This window comes from Ictalurus punctatus, chromosome 27 (assembly GCF_001660625.3).
Source record: "Ictalurus punctatus breed USDA103 chromosome 27, Coco_2.0, whole genome shotgun sequence".
NCBI classification, from domain to species: Eukaryota; Metazoa; Chordata; class Actinopteri; order Siluriformes; family Ictaluridae; genus Ictalurus; species Ictalurus punctatus.
Window position 1 is genome coordinate 409,987 of NC_030442.2, and position 21,136 is coordinate 431,122.

The window sequence follows — 21,136 nt, forward strand, 5'->3', positions numbered from 1 at the left end:
ATTTTCCTCTAGCTTTGACACCTACAATAAGTTCTGCTCATTTTGTTGGAGGACATTTAAAAAGGACTGACTGGCTAACCTTTAACAAACTACTTCAAGTTAGCTAAGGTGGTGGTTAGTGCTGTTTTTTTAATTTAATAGCTAAAATCTAATATCTATCAATAGCTTGACAATGAAACTATAGATTTTACCAATCAATTATATTCTGAGGTATCAGGGATAATAATAATAATAATAATAATAATAATAATAATAATAATAATAATAATAATAATAATAATAATAATCTGTAAGTTGCTCTGGATGAGGGCATTTGTTAAATGCTGTAAATTTAATTAATATTGGGGCAAATTATTACATACACATATCCTGTCACATCAACAATCCGTCCATAGCTAGTGTTTGTGAATTGTCCAGTCCAAGAGCAGCTACAGAAATCTTATCTTTCCTTATTTGTACTTTTTCCATTAATTAAGCAGTCATGATTGTCACACAAGTGTTTGACAACGAGAGTATACAAGGAGGAGTTAAACTTGCCTATTCTTCTGTGCTTGAAGCCTATATTGACATTCCTTTCACAAAAGTGAGGCCCGTGAACTGACAGTCCAATACAGCGTTACAGAAATAAAAACAGCTCATTCCCTATAGTCCCTCCCAGCTTAGTTTACAAAAGTCTTTTGAATGCTCATATATTTTTGCATTTGACTTCTATGCATCTTTTTTAGGATTTGGACTGGATTGTTAAGAATCACAGGGCGTTTCTACTTTTCCCCGGATCACCTGTCTTTTCCTCTCTTTCCGTTAGGGGGCAGTGCAGACAGCTTTTAGTTCAGCCTGCACTGCCAGCACACTGCTCATTCACAGGGAAAGGATGGAGTTGGCGCATCCTCAACTTTCATCTACCGCAAGAGCCGCACCGGACTTTATGACAAACGACGACATATTAGATCTCGTATTCGTTTTTGTATATCCTACTTCCTTTCATACGTGATATGGATATTAGTGCGGGTTTCTGGCACCCGGTCGCTTGTTGATCGGCGACACTGCTCTGGTTAGAGGACCATCGGGACATTCGGAGGAGAGGAGAGTGTCCATATGACTGCGGGCTTAGAGACAGATCTCAGATGCGCCAATACGGGATAGTTTGGAAATATTCCTACATATCTGTACTTACCGACTGCTGAAGGTCATATGAGCAACAGGGATGGCTTTGCATTGCGCATCTGAGACAATCTACAGTTAATTGATATTTCATGCTGCCTTTCCGCTGACATTACCATAGGTTCCTTTAAGTTTTCCGACAGATCCAGGAGAAGGATCCTATGCGCACTGCGAAGATTCTAAAAGCACACAGTCTGCGCCTCTGTTTCGGATTAAACAACACTGAGACCTACCTAAATGGGATATTTTCCCTTAATGTGACCGCTCTTTGAATTGATGGGGAAACGTGCCGTTCTCCCGGAGTGATGGGAACCCTCGGACTTTACTGACATCGGGAACGGTTATTGTTTGGGGCTTTTTTTTCCCTGGGTAAGCCTCAGATCTGTGTGTTCATATTACAGTTATATTATGATAAAACTCTAAGGAAAGGTCTGTTACGTTTAGCTGTTGCTTTTCGTATCATGTACACAACCCTGGCAATGTCGTTTATCCGAGTCAACAATCTTACAGAACGGCAGCAGAGACTGAATGGTGCCTCCTGAATACATTAAGACTGGGTTTACAATTCTGCAGTCTCTTTTAAGAGCTCCTTCACTGCTTCATTCTGCCTGTACACAGTGCCTTCAGTTAAATACACGCTCTTTTGTGTGTGTGTGTGTGTGTGTATGTATATGCATATATATACACACACACACATATACATATATTTTATATATATACACACACACACACACACACACATCTCTCTCTCATATATATATATATATATATATATATATATATATATATATATACATATAAAGAGAGAGAGAGAAAATCCGTACAGGCTAAATTAAGTCTGTACTATGTTTCGACAACAGGTTTAATGCATTTTACTGTAAATTCCAGTGGCTAGCCTTACCTATGTGCCTGTTTAGGCCTACACTACACATTAAAGTTCTTTAGCCTGAAGGACTTTCCTATCACAATTTCCTAAAACCAGGCTATTCTGCAGGAATTTTGATGTTGTGTTATCAAAGGTCCAACATTTGCAGATGTTTTTCAGTGAAATGCCCATACAGCAGCTATAATATCACAAAGAGAGCAGTGGAGAGAGAGCGTGAGCAATATATATATATATATATATATATATATATATATATATATATATATAGAGAGAGAGAGAGAGAGAGAGAGAGAGAGCAAAAGCGAGAGAGAGAACAAAAGCAGAGTCACGACACCAGCCCGCTTCTATCAGCCTGGTCTCACGCTGCCTCTTTAAGGGAGTTATATACTGGAGGTAAAGATTAGAAATTTAGCTGTCAGGATTTTTAATACAGAAAATGCCTTTGAAAATGTTTGACTGACAATGGACAAGGGATAGATTTCAAGAGCGTACATTTATCCAAAATAACAAATGAAAGTACATCAACTAGTGTTGCAATATAGGGCTACATTTGTTTAATAAAAATGACAATGGCAAATAAATAGAAAAAAACCCCAAAACATAAATGACTAAATTTTATATGGTCAGGCTAAAAACAATAATTTTTCAGTGAGCAGGGTTGCCAGGTTCTATGTATAATATCTGTGTATTGCAGATACTTCAAATTAGAAATGTGCACCACTGTTAACTAGTACCCAAGAAAAGACTAAGAAAAACAAGTAAAACTTGTATTTTTCTGTGCCTGAACATTCTGGGTTGGTCTTTTTGTTAATTTTTTGATTTGTAGTTAGTTTGGGTAATTTGATGAAACCTGACAACATTGAACAGTTATGCGAAGCTCCACATCAAAGTAAAAACATTGCACTCATGGGACTGTGTTTTTTGTTGTCCAGCGGGATCCCGATGCACAAACCTAGTCTAAATTAAAAAAATAAACAAACAAAACAAATAAAGCCCATATAGTCTGCCTATCTGAATATCATATATATTCTTATTTGTTCGTTATTTATTCAGTCTGATTAATGAATTTGTGGTTGTTTACATCCCAGCTGCAAAGGTTATTTCCATGATTCACCTTGACTGCTTTCACATAAATAATAAATCACATGCACAATAAAGGTAAAACAAACTCATTCTGCTAGTTTTTTTATACCAATACTATATCCAATATTATCTAAAAAATACTTTAATTTTATTGTCTTGATTGATTGGTAAGCAAAATTAGATTTTGCCATGTAGCACTGGTGCCAGAAAACCAAGAATACCAGCACTAACAAAAATTCAGAACTCCACTTGAGTTCTCCCATACCAATCTTGGCATGGACCTCACTTTGTGCCCAGGGTCATTGTCATGCTAGAACATGTTTGGGCCCGTTATAGTTCTAGTGAAGGGAAATTTTAATTTTAAAGCATACAAGGGCATCTTATACAATTATGCGCTTCCAGCAGTTTGGGGAAGGCCCAAAATGTTTGTGTTGGTCAGGTGTCCACAAACATTTGCTCATATAGTGTAAAAATTAAATAAATATTGATCATTTCTTAAACAACTAGCATGGCCATGCCTCTGCTTTCTCTGTGCTGTTGCTGGCATCATCACAATCACCAGCAGCAGATTTGGAATATGACAGCAAAGCTTTTCTTAATTTTGCATGCATTCTTCACACCACCTTTCTCCAGCATTGTCTAGTTTACATACTTTGACAAACACATGTAATTGATCAATGAATTAGAAATAAGGTCTCTGATTGGTATTGCCATGCTGTGTATGTGTATGTGAGTGTCATCTGTAAGAGAGCATACATTAGAGAGATGGCAATGCAATAAGAATGAAAAACATTCAGCCCACGTATAGGAAAATGGAATGACCTACAGGAAAATACACAAACTTCCTGATGGCCTGTCTGCGCATGACAGAGTTGATTCCTGACAGTCCAAAACCACATAATGCTGGCTTGATGCTAATTTTATGACCAATTTTCAGTTAAAATGGGTGCACAATTGGTTCCTAACAACAGGCAAAAATTAGCACATAAAAAACCCTTATGAGATATCAATACATAAAACAACAAAATATGTTACAGAAAAGCACAATTGTGACTATTAGCACAGGACTTATTACCCTACAAAAACATATAATAATGGCTATGTTTACATGCAACCAAATAATCTGATAGTAATCTGATTGACGGCTCAATAGACTGAAAAGCCTTCATGTAAACACCTTTATTGATCTGACTGAGCTCAATCTAAATGAAATTTTGATCGGATTGGAAGGGGTGGTTTATTCCTTTTTTAATCATTCCTTTTTCAATCGAGAGGAAACAAATGACCATGTAAACGCTCAAATCCTATTAATTTTCTCAATCAGATTCAAAAATACTTTGTTCACATGCGCAGTGCAATGGTGCCAATCACTCGACACACTGCGCACTAACCTGATTTATATAAAACAATGGCAACACACATTATAAAGGGCATGGGGCACGCACTGCATATTCTGCAGAGCTCATGTGTTCATTCATAACACTACATAAAGCAAAAAAGAACGTCATGTCATTCAAAAATTCTGTTTCCATTCCACGTCTGTAAACTCCTTAAGAACAACTCTCTCCCACCAATCTTGACTTCGTACCTTCATCCAGAGTTGTTGGGTTATTGGAGGTGGAATAGGCATAAGTATAATGTGGTGAAGCCACACAGGATGTTATAACACTGCTTGTAGTTTTCTTCGTTGGTCGAGTAAAGTGAGTAAGATTTGGAAAAAAAAAAATGTTGCAGACATATTTATATGTCAACAAAGCAAAAAAATCCTATTAGGTCATTTGGTGTCACATCCATGGCTTTCTTTCTTCGCTATTGTATGGTTGGCATGACGACAGACATTGTACGCTGTGCGCTTGTGCAGAAGCTTTGTTTGGAATACATATGATGCACATATAAACGAATATTTGAATCGGATTGCAATTTTTAAAGGTATATATACACAGATCTGCAAACGGATTGAATTTGGATTGATGGAAATGGGTGCATGTAGACATAGCCAGTGTGAAACTGAAAAAATGCTGGGTTTAATGTAATCCAGTCCATTCCTGTAACCAGTGCTGGGTGAATATATAAGAGAATATGTTAGGTCAGTTTGGCCACAAACTGTTGGCTTATGTGTAGAACCCAATGTGCTTTTTGCTTTAATTACCCAAAATTATACTTTTCTGTAAAGTATTTTGTTGTTTAACATAAAAAATATTGAAACCAGTTTTAATTCATTTTTTTAACTGCAAAATAATATCACTTTTGTATTGTTATTATTTTTAATTAAATTAATTAATTAAATTATTTATTTATTATTTTTAACCAACATATACCATATGTTACCACCAAAACCACAAAAGCTAAAGAGAAATGAGGTACTTACAGATTTTTCTCTCAGCCTTTCACTTTGCCACTCTCTTGAAAATTCTCAATGGATTTGTTCTATACCATGACACTGCAGCAGCAAAACTGACCAAAATGCTAACAGAATGTTCTGTTGTGTTAACTAAACGAAAGTTGAGGTAGTATTCTGAAATAACCCAGAATTCAACCCAGTGAGTGGATGATGTAAATAGATTATTAAATAATATCTGGTTTTCTGTAAAGCTGCTTTGTGATAATGACCACCCAAGTCTTGAAACAGCAATAAACTAAACAGAATCAATATTCTATTTGACAACCTTTTGCTGTTTGGAAATACAAAACATTTTGGTATGGGCCCAATAATGCAGAATTCATAAAATAAACATCTATAAAAATCTACAACAAAATTTGTACTAAATATAATAGCGTGCAGACATTTATAAACAGACACAGTAGTAGTTCCCTTTCAAAGGGAACTCCATGTTGCGTTTAACATAACACTATGGGAGCGCCCTCGTGCACGACCGATATCTGAAGCTTGTGTAACATCATGCCTATTTATTTATAGGCCTGCCGTGATCAGGTGACGTGGCTATTAAGCGTGTCACGTGAAATATATGTGACCTGTGAACTGCGCAGTTAGTCTTATTATCTTCGGCGAGACTGCATGTCGGTTGTTTGTGTAAAGAAACAAAAAGATGCTTTGTTTCCTCTCTATCTTTTAAAAAAAAGAAAGAAAAATCTCTTAAGTTTTCTGTCGCTTTGAAAAAAGAGAAGAAAAAAAGAATGAACGAGAGAGAATTCAGGAAGTGTGTTACGCCTTACTCCCGTTTCATCATGGGGACGGACGGACTTTCTGTGTGAAGTGTTTAGGGGTGGAGCATGCCACAGCAGACCTCGAGAGGTCTGACTGTGAGCATTGGGAACGCTTTACAATTAGGCAGCTCCGCTCGTGACTTGCTCTCTTCTCGGCCGAAGGGAGATGAGTTTCAGTGCCTTGCAGATCTGGGTATCTCGTATGGATCTGGAAGAGGAGCCGGAGACGAGCGCAGGTCCCCTTTTTTCCAGAAGTGCATGATGAAATATCACGCTTCTGGGGGAAACCATACACTAGCCATGTTTAAAACTGCACAACATCTGATTACTCAGGGAGTGAGCAGCACAGCTATTTAACTATGCCGAAGGTGGAGGAGGTGCTTGCGAGCCACCTCTCTCCATCTACAGTAGGTAATGGTAATATAGGGGGGCCAGCTTTGCCTTCCAAGCCATGTAAGGCCACCTCGTTGTTAGTGGGCAAAGCCTATGCGGCAGTGGGTCTTGCTTGTGGTTCACTGCATACAGTGGTATTGTTGCAGGCCTACCAAGCAGACCTGCTGAGTGAGCTCGACACTGGGGAGGGAATTGGGCCTGAGGCAGTGGCAGAGCTGTGCCGCGTCACAGATTTGTCTCTTCGACCAAGCAAATGGCCCATCATATCGGCCGTTCAATGGGTAGCTTGGTTGTGGTAGAGAGGCACCTATGGCTCAACCTCTCAGGAATGGGGGACAATGATAAGATCTCCTTGTTGGACACCACGTTAATTCTTCCAGCCAGTTCGGCAGCACGGTTAATGCCATTGCCAACAGGTTTTGTGAAGCAAAAGAGCAAACAGCAGCGTTCAGCCAGTTCCTTCCCTGACGTGTCGAGTTCGCTAGTGCGAGGGAGGCACATAAGGCAAGTGTGCCGGCCCGCCTCCCCCCGCGGAGAGCCAGGGGGACTGGGCGGCCTGCTGATCTGCCTAGTCTGGGAATGATCATAAAAGCCAAGCAGGCAAGGAAGGAGCCAAGGAGGAGACTGGTTTGTGACGATAGATCTAAAAGGTGCATATTTCCACATAGAAATATTGCTAGCTCTATCTCCTTGCACCTTCACAAAGTGCATGGATGTCACTCTGGCTTCACTGTGACTCCAGGGCATCTGTGTACTAAACTACTTGGACGACTGGTTAATTCTAGCACGATCCAGGGAACTGGCGGTTCAACATCAAGATGTTGTTCTCACCCACATGTAGAGCTTGGGGCTCAGGTTGAACCTCAGAAAAGTATGCTTTCCCCAGTGCAGTGGACAACTTTTCTAGGGGTTATAAGGATTCTACTACAATGAGGGCGTTTCAATCCCCAACATGCGTAGGGTCAATCCTATCAACACTGAGCAAGATAAAGCTGGATCTTGGGAGACAATTGGCGCTTATGGGCCTATTGCACAGGAGACCACTGAGAAGTTGGGGCTTTCATCCAAGGATGAAACCTCTGAGAATAATCAGTGTCACGCGGCGATGCCTATGTGCTCTGAGAAATTGAGTGTCCCCGGTTTCTAGCCTTGGGTCACACTCTAGGGTTGTCTCCTTAGCGCAAGACAGTAATGACAGACACCTCCCTCATGGGCTGGAGCGTGGTCGTAGACAGCTGTCCAGCTCACAGTCTCTGGTGTGGCCCTCATCTGGAGCAGCATATAAATTGCCTAGAACTATTTCTAGCACTGAAATTCCTTCTTCCTCAATTGAGAGGTCACCATGTGTTTACAGACAACACACTGGTGGTCTCATATATTGACCACCAGGGAGGATTATGTCCGTGCCCCCTGTTCAGGCAGGCGCAACTAATTCTTCTCTGGAGAGAAGGAAAGTTTATCAGTGAATGCACTGTACATTCTGGGAATATGGGGGCATACATCCTGTTGAGGCAGGGGCTGAGGCCCAGGAATTGGTGGCTCCATCCACAAGTGGTGGAGTCCATATGGCGAGATTTGGCCAAGCAGGACTGCATGTGTTCGCTTCGAGGGGACAACATATGGCCCGCTGTGGTGCGCCCTCACTCCTCCCGCACAATTAGGGCTGGACGCCATGGTGCACATGTGGACGAGGTCACATCTGTACGCTTCCCCCCATCGCTCTGCTCCCACAAGTTCTAGCGATAGTTCGCCAGGACAGTCTATGTCTGCTGCTAGTAGCACCTTATTGGCCAGCTTGAATATGGTTCTGAGAGATAATATCCCTGCTAGATGGCACTCCTTGGGAGATTCCCATCTTCAGAGATCCACTGTAGACCCAATGAATTGCACAATAGCTACAGTCCTGGAGTTCTTTCAAGAACATTTCTCAGTGGGGTGGGCTCTTTCTACAATCAGGGTTTACGTGACCACCATTTTGGCCAGCCATGCCCCTGTTGATGGAGCCTCTGTGGGGCAACATCCTCTAACTTCGACAAGATCTATGCTTGGTGTCAGGTGGCTGAGGCCCATCTGCAGGCCATGCATACTTTCCTGGGACCTTTCTGTGGTCCTGTAAGGTCTGTCAGGTGCCCCATTTGAGCCCTTAGAGTGGATCTACTGTCTCAAGCCGGTGAGCTGATTTATCACCCTCGGCCAGAACTATGGAAACTTTGGGTCTGGCCCCTGAGGGGCACCAGCTCATAGATTCTGGTCTCACAACTGAGGTTGTAGAGACCATGTTAAATGCTAGAGCACCATCCACAAGGAAATTGTATGCACTCAAGTGGCAGCTTTTTGTCTTGTGGTGTGAGGAACGTCAGCTAGACCCAGCAAACTGCACAATAGCTACAGTCCTGGAGTTCTTACAAGGACGTTTCTCAGCGGGGTGGGCTCCTTCTACAATCAGGGTTTACGTGGCCGCCATTTCGGCCAGCCCCTGTTGATGGAGCCTCTGTTGGGCAACATCCTCTAACTTCGAGGTTCATGCGTGGTGTCAGGCGGCTGAGGCCCATCTGCAGGCCATGCATACCTTCCTGGAACCTTTCTGTGGTCCTGTAAGGTCTGTCAGGGGTGCAGGGTGGTCTACGCCACACGCCAAACACTTTAATTCGTTATTACAGCCTGGATATTCATTCCACCCCGGGCTCGAGTGTCTTGCAATGACCCTCGGGTTTGGGTCTTTTTGAACAGGCCGTACCCTTGGTATGACGGAGTGGGTATTCTCATTCCCATAGTGTTATGCTAAATACAACGTTGAAGTTCCCTTTGAAAAGGAATGTCTGGGTTACGCATGTAACCCTGTTCCCTGAGAATTGAACGAGATGTTGCGTAGCTTTGTCATACCAGGGCATGCCTGTGAATCGCGTCTTCGCTTCAGATAATAGAGGCTGATAGCGCGGTTCACAGGTGCCATATTTATATCACACGACGCGCTTAATTACCACGTCACCCGATCATGGCAGATCTATAAATAGGCATGATTTTACACAAGCTTCAGATGCCGGTCATGCACAAGAGGTACTCCCATAGTGTTATGCAAAATGCAACGTCTCGTTCCCTTCTCAGGGAACAGGGTTACATGCGTAACCCAGATGTTTTTCAGCCTTAGTAGTACAAGAGTAAATTGTCCTGAATTTAAAATACGCTACTCTCTCCACAGCTACTCTGTTTATTAACAGATCAATTTTACTTGTCTTGCTAAAATCTCTTTTGTCTTCCTGGTGTTAAGGGTGAGATTATTGTTGGAGCACCATGCCGTCAGATTTTGTATGCAAACTCATCATTGTTTGTGATCAAGCCAATGATTGTTATATCATCTGCAACTTTTCCAGTGGTGTTTGTTATATGGGCAGGTAGGCAGTCATGAGTGAAGAGTGAATTTCATGTAAAATGTGAAATGTACTTTTTGAAGGAGTCATATCGTGATTTTTTATGTTTTCCTTCTGTTTGGGTGTGTAATGTATCTGCTTGTGCAAGTATAAGATCTGCAAATTCCCAAAGCTCATAGTCTCCCCGAAAGGGATTTATTTGATCTAACAGATAACACTACTCTAGACCTACCCAAAACGTGTCGTTCAAAGTCCAGAATTTACTTCTATCATAGACTTAGGTCTCCTTTAGTGAACAGTGGACTAGTTCAACAAAGACTTCATATTAAACCATAATGAACTTTCTTTTACTTTCACACTATCCTTTGTTACCCAGATGAGGATGGGTTCCCTTCTGAGTCTGGTTCCTTTCAAGGTTTCTTCCTCATATCATCTTAAGGAGTTTTTCCTCACCACCGTCACCACCGGCTCTCTCAATAGGGATAAATTCACACACTTAAAATCCTATGTTTATATGTTTCTGTAAAGCTGCTTTGAGACAATGTCCATTGTTAAAAGCACTATACAAATAAAATTTAATTGAAACATAATCCCGCCCAAAGGCAGCCCCTAAGAAAGAAGGTGAGGCTTCAGTGAATTCAGGCGCCATGTCGGGGAGATTCTGTATGCTTTGGTGTGGAAAAAAAAACCTTTGTTTAGCCTTCTGAAAATGTACGAAATTAGGAATCAGTGGTTACTGTTTTTTTATAATGCTGTTCTTGAGCAGTACAAACCAAACATTTGTGCACTGCTGAGAACCTGAGACTCTGGCTTCAGGGCAGGTAACAAGGACAGTCCCTAAGAACAGTGAGAGCCAAGCTGTCCCGGGCCATCAGAGAGGCAAAGCTCGCACACGCCAGAAATCCATAGTCACTTCATGGATAGCAGCAACAAACGCCACATGTGGCAGGGCATCCAGGCTGTCAGCAACTACAGGACAACATCACCCACCTGTGATAGTAATGCCTCCCTTCCAGATGTGCTAAACAACTTCTATGCTTGATTTGAGGTGCAGAATGTTGTGACAGCGAGGAAGATCACCCCTCCTACCCACGACCAGGTACCGTGTCTAACCACGGCTGATGTGAGGAAAACTCTAAATAGAGTCAACCCACAGAAAGCTGCTAGAACAGACAACATTCCTGGCAGAGTGCTCAGAGGATGTGCAGACCAGCTGGTGGATGTTCTCACTGACATCTTCAATATCTCCCTGAGCAGCGCTATCATTCCAACGTTCTTCAAGGCCACCACCATTGTCCCCATGCCAAAGAAGTCTTCCGTGTCCTGGCTCAACGACTACCAACCCGTTGCACTCACACCCATCATCACAAAGTGCTTCAAGAGGCTCGTTATGAGGCACATCAAGACCCTGCTGCCCCCTCACTGGTCCCCCTGCAATTTGTGTATTTTCCCAACCAGTCAACAGATGATGCCATCGCCAGCACCCTACATCTGGCCCTCACCCACTTGGACAAAAAGGACACCTACACTCGAATGCTGTTCATAGACTTCAGTTCAACATTCAAGACAATCATTCCTCAAGCACCTGATTGGAAAGCTAAATCACTGGGGTCTCTCTTCTCTCCATCATAGAGATTTACACCACATGCTACATCCGCAAAGCCACCAGCATTGTGGATGACCCCACACACCCCTCACACACCCCTCATACAAACTCTTCACCTTAATGCCGTCTGGCTAAAGGTACCGGAGCATTCGGGCCCTAATGGACAATATACAATTTCTTCTCCTAAGCTATCAGACTCCTCAATACTCAGAGACTGGACTGACACACACACACACACACACACACACACACACACACACACACATACTGAACTGAATACCATCCCATTCCACTTGCAATTTTTGCACATTTCTGTACTGACTACCTGTATTTTGGCTGCTAACTTATAAAAATATCATGTTTAATTTCTTTTCACCACTATACTCTACCTGGCTGCTACCGCAATAACTGCTATGTCCATATATGGCATAAGCTAATCTGCTGAATACTATGTCAAAGTATGTTATGTTTATATTAACAGCATTTTTATTATATTGTTATTCTTTTGCACTACCTGTTATATCTGACACTTGCACACTAGAACTGTATTAGTAGTAGTGTCCTGTCTTGTGTTGTTTGCACATGCAATTTATGTAGAAATGTGTAGATCTTATTTAGTTAAGCGTTGTCTCATGTGGTTAGTGTCTTGTTTTATGTAGCAACATGGTCCTTGAGGGACATTGTTTCGTTTCATTGTGTACTGTACCGGCTTTATATGGTTGAAATGACAAAAAAAGCCACTTGACTTGACTTGACTATAGGAGCCTGCATCAAATTCAAGGCCTTGATGCTCACATACAAGACGTTGAACAGCACCCCCCTACCTCAGCACTCTCCTTGAAGTTTATGTTCCCTCACGCAACCTGCGATTAATTAACGACCGATGCCTGGGAATGCCTACTGAGTGAGGCATTAAGTCCCTTTCCAGAGCTTTCAAACTTAATCTGGACAGCAGAATCTGTCACTATCTTCAAAAAATGGCTAAAGACCCACCTCTTCCGTGAACACTTAACTAAACTAAACTTAAAGTTTGGCTATAACATGTACATATGGATATACAATGTGTGTTTGTGACAGGACATTGATTTTTATTGTATAGAAGTTGCTACAAATAAGGTAATTGTGAATGTTTTATGAGAATGGATGTTAATATAACTTACATGAGAACACAGAAGCATTAGATGAGTAAAAAAATCTGTTCACTAAATGTGTAAACTGGTTATTTCCTGCTTTTATTTAAACATTATTTTGGAACCATAGCTTAATAAATCCATTTTCTATACCGCTTATCCTACTGGGACACAGGGAACCTGAAGCTTAACCTAGGTAACATGGGGCACAAGGCAGGGTACACCCTGGACGGGGTGCCAAACCATCACAGGGCACATTCACACACTACAGGGCCTGCTGCAGGGAGGCATGAGGACTGCAGATGTGTTCAGAGCAATAAACTGTAATGTCTGTAATCTAAGATACCTGATACAGTGCTACAGGGATACAGGAAGGACAGCTGATCGTCCTTGCAGTGGAAAATTGCATGTAACTATGTGTCGACCCAGACGTGATCACAACTTGCAAATGCCTTGGTGGAAGAGTGGAGGAACATCTCACAGCAAGAACTGACCAATCTGGTGCAGTCCATGAGGATGAAATGCTCTGTTGTTCAGGGACTCATTATTCCCTTTCTGTTCGTAAAATGTCTGTGATACTTGTTCAGTTTATGTCTCAGTTGTTGAAGGTTTTTACTTTTCAAAAATACAAATATTTACACGTTTAATATTTACACAAATTTGCTGGAAATAGTTGAATGCGAGAGGACATTTTGCTGAGTATATATTTATATGTATGTGATAGGAGGTTGTGTTGTTGGGTTTTTTTTGCTACTCTGTTTTAAAATGGCGCTAATGTTCTTTTAGTAAAATATGTAGAAAGTATGTGTCCATGTGGAATCATGGACTAGTGATTCAAAATTTAACATAGTTTATTTTGTTGTGGACTTACCAAAGATTACTTGGATCTGTGTACAAGGCTTTGAAATTTTTATTTTGCTCTTTGGATTCTCCTTTTTTCCAATCTTAAAAATGTATGTACTTTTTCATGTATTTGCAGGACATTGTCACAAGGGAAAATGAAAGGATCTATCCCTCTTCAGGTTCTCCTCTGTGCTACATTAATTCGGAGTTTAAAGGTCTTATCCAAGAGAGGTTCAGGTAGGACTCATATTATTGTCTTCAAGTTGAACTTGATGCCAACGGTATCTCAACATGTCTAGTCCTTCCTGTTACTATTTGTATGCCTCAAATAACCTTAAAATATAGTTCAAACAGGAAGGAAGCTATTGAAGAAAACACTATTAAATTTGCCCTTGCTGTGACCTTGACCTTGTTTGGATTAATTCCAAAATCTAATCAGTTCATCTGCTGGTTTACACTGATACTTCCATATAAATCCTACAAACATTCAGTCACTTGTTCTTCAGATAAAATGCTACTGATAATCTCAGACGGACAAACGGACGCATGGACAACCCAAAAACATAACCTAGTGGCAGAGGCATAAAAACTGATCTTTAAAACACTGAAGAAATGAAGTTGTGTGTAGAAATATTTTGAACTTTTGAACTTTTAATATGGAGAATTTTGACTCATTCTCTTTGACTCTGACTCTTGGATTTGGCTTTTTTAATTTAGATCTTTGATGCACTGTCAAGATGCATAGTGACTTGTGATATCTTAAGTATTCTTTTTGCTATCAGGTAATTATAAAAATATGAATTCTTATTCTGAGCTATTGTACCAGAGGTGCTGGCGAAGAATTGTGGCTTCGTGCATGTTTTATCAAGCATTTGACTGCTAAAGATACCACTTCAACTGTACACTTCAACTCAGATTTTTAAAAATGTTTTCTTAATTCCTATTGCAGCATTCTTAGAGGTCCTTAGAGGTACCAGTGTGAAATCAGTGTATCATATTTTTACTGAAAATAGGCTAGACCAGGCCTTGCCATGATAGTCTCAATAAATAGATTCACATTAAAAAATAAAGATGGATCATGTGAACTACATCTTCTGGCGCAACACAGAGATGCGGTGTGTGGTATGCTGTTTTATACAGAGCTTGATGCTGTGAGACATTCAGCATGGTGTAGAGAAAACCACATTGGAGGTCAGATGTGGTGGGTGTGGCCTTTGATGAACAAATATCTGAGAAATGTGTAAGCAGAAACTAACATGGAGAAAGGGACCCCAAGAAAAGAAGATACACTTAAAAAAATGAAATATATGAGCCAAATTCCAAATAAATGAGCCAAATGAACGAAATTTAACCTTCAAACATATGCATCTAAACTTATGGACTTTGAGAAGAGATCAATTGCCACCTTGGAATGAGGAAGGTATTTAGGAAGGTGAATAGTGTGGTGGAGAAAGACAAATATGAGGAGACAGTACAGAATTGTAGCAGAAATGTTATGAAAAGTTACAAGTTGCTTGAAATTTAAGAAAAGATGATTCACTGCTAAATTGATGAATTGAAACTGTGTACTGTGTACTTTGATCATGACACACAGCTGTGGCTCCTCACAACCTCTATATCACCGTGGTACTTCTTCTGCTCTCTCTCTCTCTCTCTCTCTCTCTTTCTCTCTCTCTCTCTATCTATCTATCTATCTATCTATCTATATATATATATATATATATATATATATATATATATATATATATATATATCTATATATTAGTAGAGACAGCAAGTGTTAGACTTTCCAATACAGCTATATGACACCGTTTTTAGTGTTTAGGTAAAGTAGAGACTCGACTCAGCTAGTTAGTGATCTACGAGATACATGCATCATACAAGCATGATGATGTTCATGATGATTCTTTTCATACACACACAGTTTTAGACATTTTTAAAGCTGGAATAATTCTATGTAAGTTTATTATACATTATTTAACTCTCTGGGATGCATGAGTTTGTTTTTAGAAAGGAAAACTGTAGAAATTCTGAAAGACACCATAGAAGATGCTCAAACCCACATGTTGCTTGGGGCCCTGAGGTTTGAAGCACATAATAGGGACTTTAAGCAGCAGCTGCAAATGGAATGGCTATGGCTATGGAAGTAAGCTGTTACACCGCCAGGGCCGAGAACTTAAAAATCACTAAGCAACCGTAAACAAGATGGCACAATGCAGCATTCGGTCATTTATGGAAATACAAAAAAAATGCAAGAGATTGACTGCTTTTGACATTAAATAATAATCTGTTGTCAGAAGAAGAGTTTTTATTCTTGTATGAAGCCAATCTGTCTAAAACCCTAGATTTACTGTGTAAGCAATACAGTACTTGCCTTTTAATCTTGATTACATGGAAGAAGATAAATGCCTAAATGAATTTCGTGTCAGAAACATAAAATTAGCTTAAATTTAAAACATATCAACACAGATTAAATAAAAGACTAATGATACAATCATATACTGATGCAATTACAATATCATATATCATAAAACATAACATTTACTTGCCTAAAGTTCCACGTTGTAATGACTACAGCAAAGCAGCTATTCTCCCGTAGTAGACGGTTACAGTAGAATGTCACGAAGTCGCAGTTAAAGTCGTGCATGCGCGATACAACCTCAGAATGCCGTTGCTGTTCCATTCGCAGCTGTTGCTTAAAGACCCTAATATTTTATGGTAGAATGGAATCCCCAACCAGACAAACTCACCCCAAGATGTTACATAAGCTATCAGTTCCTTGGAAAGAGATCAAGAAAGTTTGACAAAAGTCTAATATGTCCTCTGAATAAACCAGATACCTTAGGTATGCATATGTGTGGGGATGTGGGTGTATGTCTGTTTGTAGACATATTACAAAATATAAAAACATATTCTGTAACTGCTATTTCCTAAACTTATGATTTAACGTATGATATTTTTGATCTCACCATATTGTTCATCATTAGCATAGGATTGATATTAAACATACTGTGAGGAATATTTTGGAAAAACATAATTAGGGATACATTTATATATTTAAAATTTATATCCATAGTAGAGGAATAAATGCATAAATTGATCAATTATAAATTCAACATTTATATTCAGAATTTATGTTTCTTTAAAGCTGTTTTATATATTGTATTTTGTTAAAAGTGCTATACAAATAAAATTTAATTTAATGGAGTGGAATAATGTAAATGACCAGATTTAATTCATGTACTCTCTCTGACCCATATTCATGCAACCAAGGGTGTAAAATGGCCCTACAAGTGTACACTTTCTTGGTAGAATTCACAATTTTGCTCATATTTGTCTTGATAGCAAAGTTGGTTGTTTTGTAAGACTTTTTAACAGTTTCCATTGGTCTTGTTTGGCCATGCTAAACCTGCACCACAGCCTTCACACTTTTTACTCTAAAAATTAAGAGAAATAATTAATTGAGATAGAAAATGTGTAGAGAGTGAGAGTGTCATGTCACTGAACATAAGGGAAGTTACGACAGATGCAAGTGCAGATAAGAGCTAAGGAAAAAAAAATACTCCCTCCCCCGGCGGTCCTGGCCCTCTGGGCAAAATGTCTTCACAGCCCCTCGGGTTCCAATGCCGGCATTGTCCAACAAGTAGCAGGTTCCTTGAGGAGCTGGGGAGCAGACATGAGGCTGGGGCTGGTTGTCGGGGTCGTTCGGCAAGACCCAGGCTTGGGAAGTTGTGTCGTCAGCTTTAGATGGGGGCTTGACTTGGTGAGAATGAGGTTGGCCGTGTCAACAGACATGGACGTGAACAGAACTTGGTTGTCCGTGTCAGCAGACTCGGGCGTGAACAGAACTTGGTTGTCTGTGTCATGGACCTCGGACAGGAACATGGCTTTTTTTCTTTGACCTCTAGCTGGAGCTTGGCGTGGGAGGTCACCTCTTCGACTTCAGACTGGAACATGGCTTGGGAGGTCGCCTGGTCGACCTCTAGCAGGAACTTGACTTTATGCTGGAATTCTGGAGATGAGACAACCTCATGGGTCTCATGCTGGAGAAGGTCACCATGTTGACCTCCGCCTGAGGCTCTGGGGACGTGGTCACCATGTCGACCTCCGGCTGGAGCTCTGCTGGTGAGACCACCTTGTGGGTCTCAGGTTGGAGCTCTGGAGATGAGACAACCTCATGGGTCTCATGCTGGAGCTCTGAGGAGGAGGTCGCCATGTTGACCTCCATCTGGGGTCCTGGAGCTGAGGTTGCCACATTGACCTCAGACGCTGTGTTCAGGCGGTGAGACCACCTCATAGGTCTCATGCTGGAACTCTGGGGAGGAGGTCGCCATCTTGACCTCCAACTGGAGCTTGGCAGGTGAGACCACCACATGGGTCTCAGGTTGGAGCTCTGAAGGTGAGGTCGCCATGTTGACCTCTGGCTGGAGCTCTGCAGGTGAGACCATCTCATGGGTCTCAGGTTGGAGTTCTTGTGTGGGGGCAAACCGCTTTGCTTGCATATAATAGGTGGGGAAAGGCAGGGCAGGTTTATCTGCCAGTCTGATCCCCGCAAAAGATGTGAAAGATTAGATTCTGGACTCCCGAACGCCATCACAAGTATTTCCACAAAGTGGGATACATTCCCAAGTTCCCTGGCTCCCTTGGCCACTAGGAGCCACACCCATTGGCAGGCAGGTCCAAAGAACCGTGACCACATGAACTTGAGCCATTGCTTCTCCTCTGGCATGGGATCTGCTAGGCTAGCAAAATAAAACTGGCAGTCCATTGGGGAATGGTTTGGGGCATGATGTCTCCTACATCTTCCTGCTGCATCCATGGTGAGGCGAAGTATTCTGTCACGTAACTGAACGTAACAGAGGTTAGGACAGATGCAAGTGCAGATAAGAGCTTTAATTAAAGAGAGTCAGACAGACAAATTTAAATCATGAGACAATAGCATGGCCAAAAAACAGGCAATGGGTCACGCAACCTGCAAGCAAAAAACAAGATAAAAGACTATGGAACAAAATGAGGAACAGGGTACAAATTTTTGGTGCGGTGATAACACTCAATACTTTGCGACATACATAGATACACGAGGGATTTAAATAACAAATAGGAGCAATCGGGGTGAAACACAAGACAGCTGAGAACAATGATGACACATGCGGGAAACAACCACTGAAAACACAGGACAGAAATCATCACAGATGCACGGTTCAAATGTCAACAAAGTCAAGGTCACTGAAAACCAAGAAGTATGCGCTTGCTTTGAGCCCACACTTTGAGCTGGCGCATCGAACTTGCGCTTGAGCATGCTGTGTGCTACAGCGCTTACCACAAGGGGAAATCATGACAGAGAGAGAGAGAAAGAGCGAGAGAGAGAGAGAGACTGGATGTATTTCAAAATCCAGTCCATGTTCAACAATAAGAGCGGTATAAAAACAAGAAAAGCATTTGCGCTGGTACATTTAGGGTGGATAAAAGGTCTCATTTATTGATCCTTGTAACCGCTTTATTGTAGTCAGGGTGTTAATACATACAGTGCATATCCCATGAACACTGGGTGCAGGTCACAACCTAGGTAGGACATCAGTTTATTACAGCAACACACTGTAACATCCCTTATTTTATTTATTTCTATTTTGGGTGCTATTCATGTGTCTAGGTTGGTGGTAGGCTGGGTGTCTTTTGTCTGCTCCTCTTTAAGAGCCCAGCCTACTGCAACATGTCATGTTCCTGCATCTGGTTTGTCAGTGGAAGATCACATCTTTTAAAAACCTTGCTCCCACCTCATGTGTATTTAAACCTTGTCAGTGTACATCCTAGTGCAGATCATTGCCTTAGCCTTGTCCTGTGTGAATTTTGCTATGTGTGCTGATTTATTCTTTGTATGACCCTCTGCCTCTTGTTTATCTCAATTCTGCATTGCATCTTTTGATTCAGTTGTTTTGTTTAGATATATTTTGTAAATAACACCTCGTTGTAAATAGTACATTGCAAATAGTGGTTAGTAGGAAGTCAGCGCCATTTATGTTTAATCCATTTTCTCTTGAAAAGCAGAGTGTCACAGTTGAAAAAAAACAGTATAGAAGATCATGTAGCGAAAATGTCACCTTGGTCTTCACCTGTTATTCTAATGCTAAAGCCGGACCAGTTGTACTGGTTTTGTGTCAATTACAGGGATGTAAACAGCAAGACCATACCAAATACTTATCCAATGCCCGTACTACATGACATCCTGGAATCCTTGGAAGGCGCCTCCTGGTTCATGACCTTGGATTTGCACTCTGGCTACTGGAAAATGGAGATGGAGGAGGAGTGCAATCAGAGACTGCCTTTATCACCACCAAAGGCCTATACCAATTCAAGAAAATGCCATATGGACTACGACCCGCAGCTGCCACTTTCCAACGGCTGATTGAACGAGTACTGTGTGGGCTGAGCAAGTTTCTCTGCTCTTTCATCACTGCTCTGGATGATTCAGTCAGCAGGATACATTGTTCCGGCGGAACGTAGGATCCGCACAATTCCAGTTGCTGGAAATATTATGACTCGACCTGGAAGAGGATATGTTTCTTTATTGTCTCAACACACTGCGAAGAGGACAGTTTGAGTGGCTAAAAAGTCTCCAAGCATCACAGCTGGAGAACTTGCAGAAGTTAGTTGCGTCTTGGGGTCAGAAAGTCTCCAAAACTACAATCCGAAGTCACCTACATCACCACAAGTTTTCTGGAAGGGTTTCAAGAAAAAAGCCTCTACTTTCACCCAAAAACAAACTCGAGCGTCTTCAGTTTGCCAGACACTACTGGAACTTCAAATGGGATCGGGTTCTATGGTCAGATGAAACCATACCAGAGCTTTTGGGCAATAAACACCAGAGGTGGTTTTGGTGCACACAGAGAGGTAGCCATATGAAAAAGTACCTCATGCCAACGGTTAAATATGGTGGTTACTCATTAATATTTTACACCCCCTTTTCCTCCTTTTAGCAAGGTTGAATCCTGCCTCATCAACTCAATCCACAAAAAATATTCAACTTCATTAAAGTAAGCGTAATGTGCAGTAATTTAGGCTATGAGATTATGTTATACCCTAACAACATTCAAATTCTTAAAGGTACAGATGATAGAAGCAACCGTGAAACAGATCAGATTTGGTTGAACTTCCATGGACAAGACCAGGTTCAATCATTGTGGTCCAAATTTCATGTGATATAACTGTTCTTTTACCCTTTCCTCGGTTGTCTTTTGTCATAATTTTTTTGTCCATCTTTGAAAAACAAAACAAAACACATTCCAATAACTGAAGGAAATCTTTATGGAAATTATTAAATGGTTATTGTTGTCAACTGTAGCCTAAATAGCTTTGGTTCTTGATTTGGGAAAGATATTGTTGCTTTGGAACATGGTTAGCTTGCTTACTCAGTCACATTAGATAGAAGAAGAGCTTTCCAGAAAGTTCCATGGGGTGTCTGGTTCAGCAGATTGCTATTTGTTGTTATATTGTGCAAATCATT

General features: G+C 41.0%; 1 protein-coding gene across 1 annotated transcript in view; it reads left to right on the forward strand.

Moving 5' to 3' along the window:
* Nucleotides 1-872: 872 nt before the first annotated feature.
* The window catches only part of il1rapl1b (interleukin 1 receptor accessory protein-like 1b), a 313,259-nt gene continuing 292,995 nt past the window's right edge, over nt 873-21,136 (forward strand). Inside the window, exons 1-2 of the mRNA XM_017458332.3 lie at nt 873-1,530; nt 13,772-13,872. Coding sequence (XP_017313821.1) covers nt 13,791-13,872 — 82 coding nt within the window. The 5' untranslated portion in view covers nt 873-1,530; nt 13,772-13,790. The remainder of the gene's footprint in view (nt 1,531-13,771; nt 13,873-21,136) is intronic.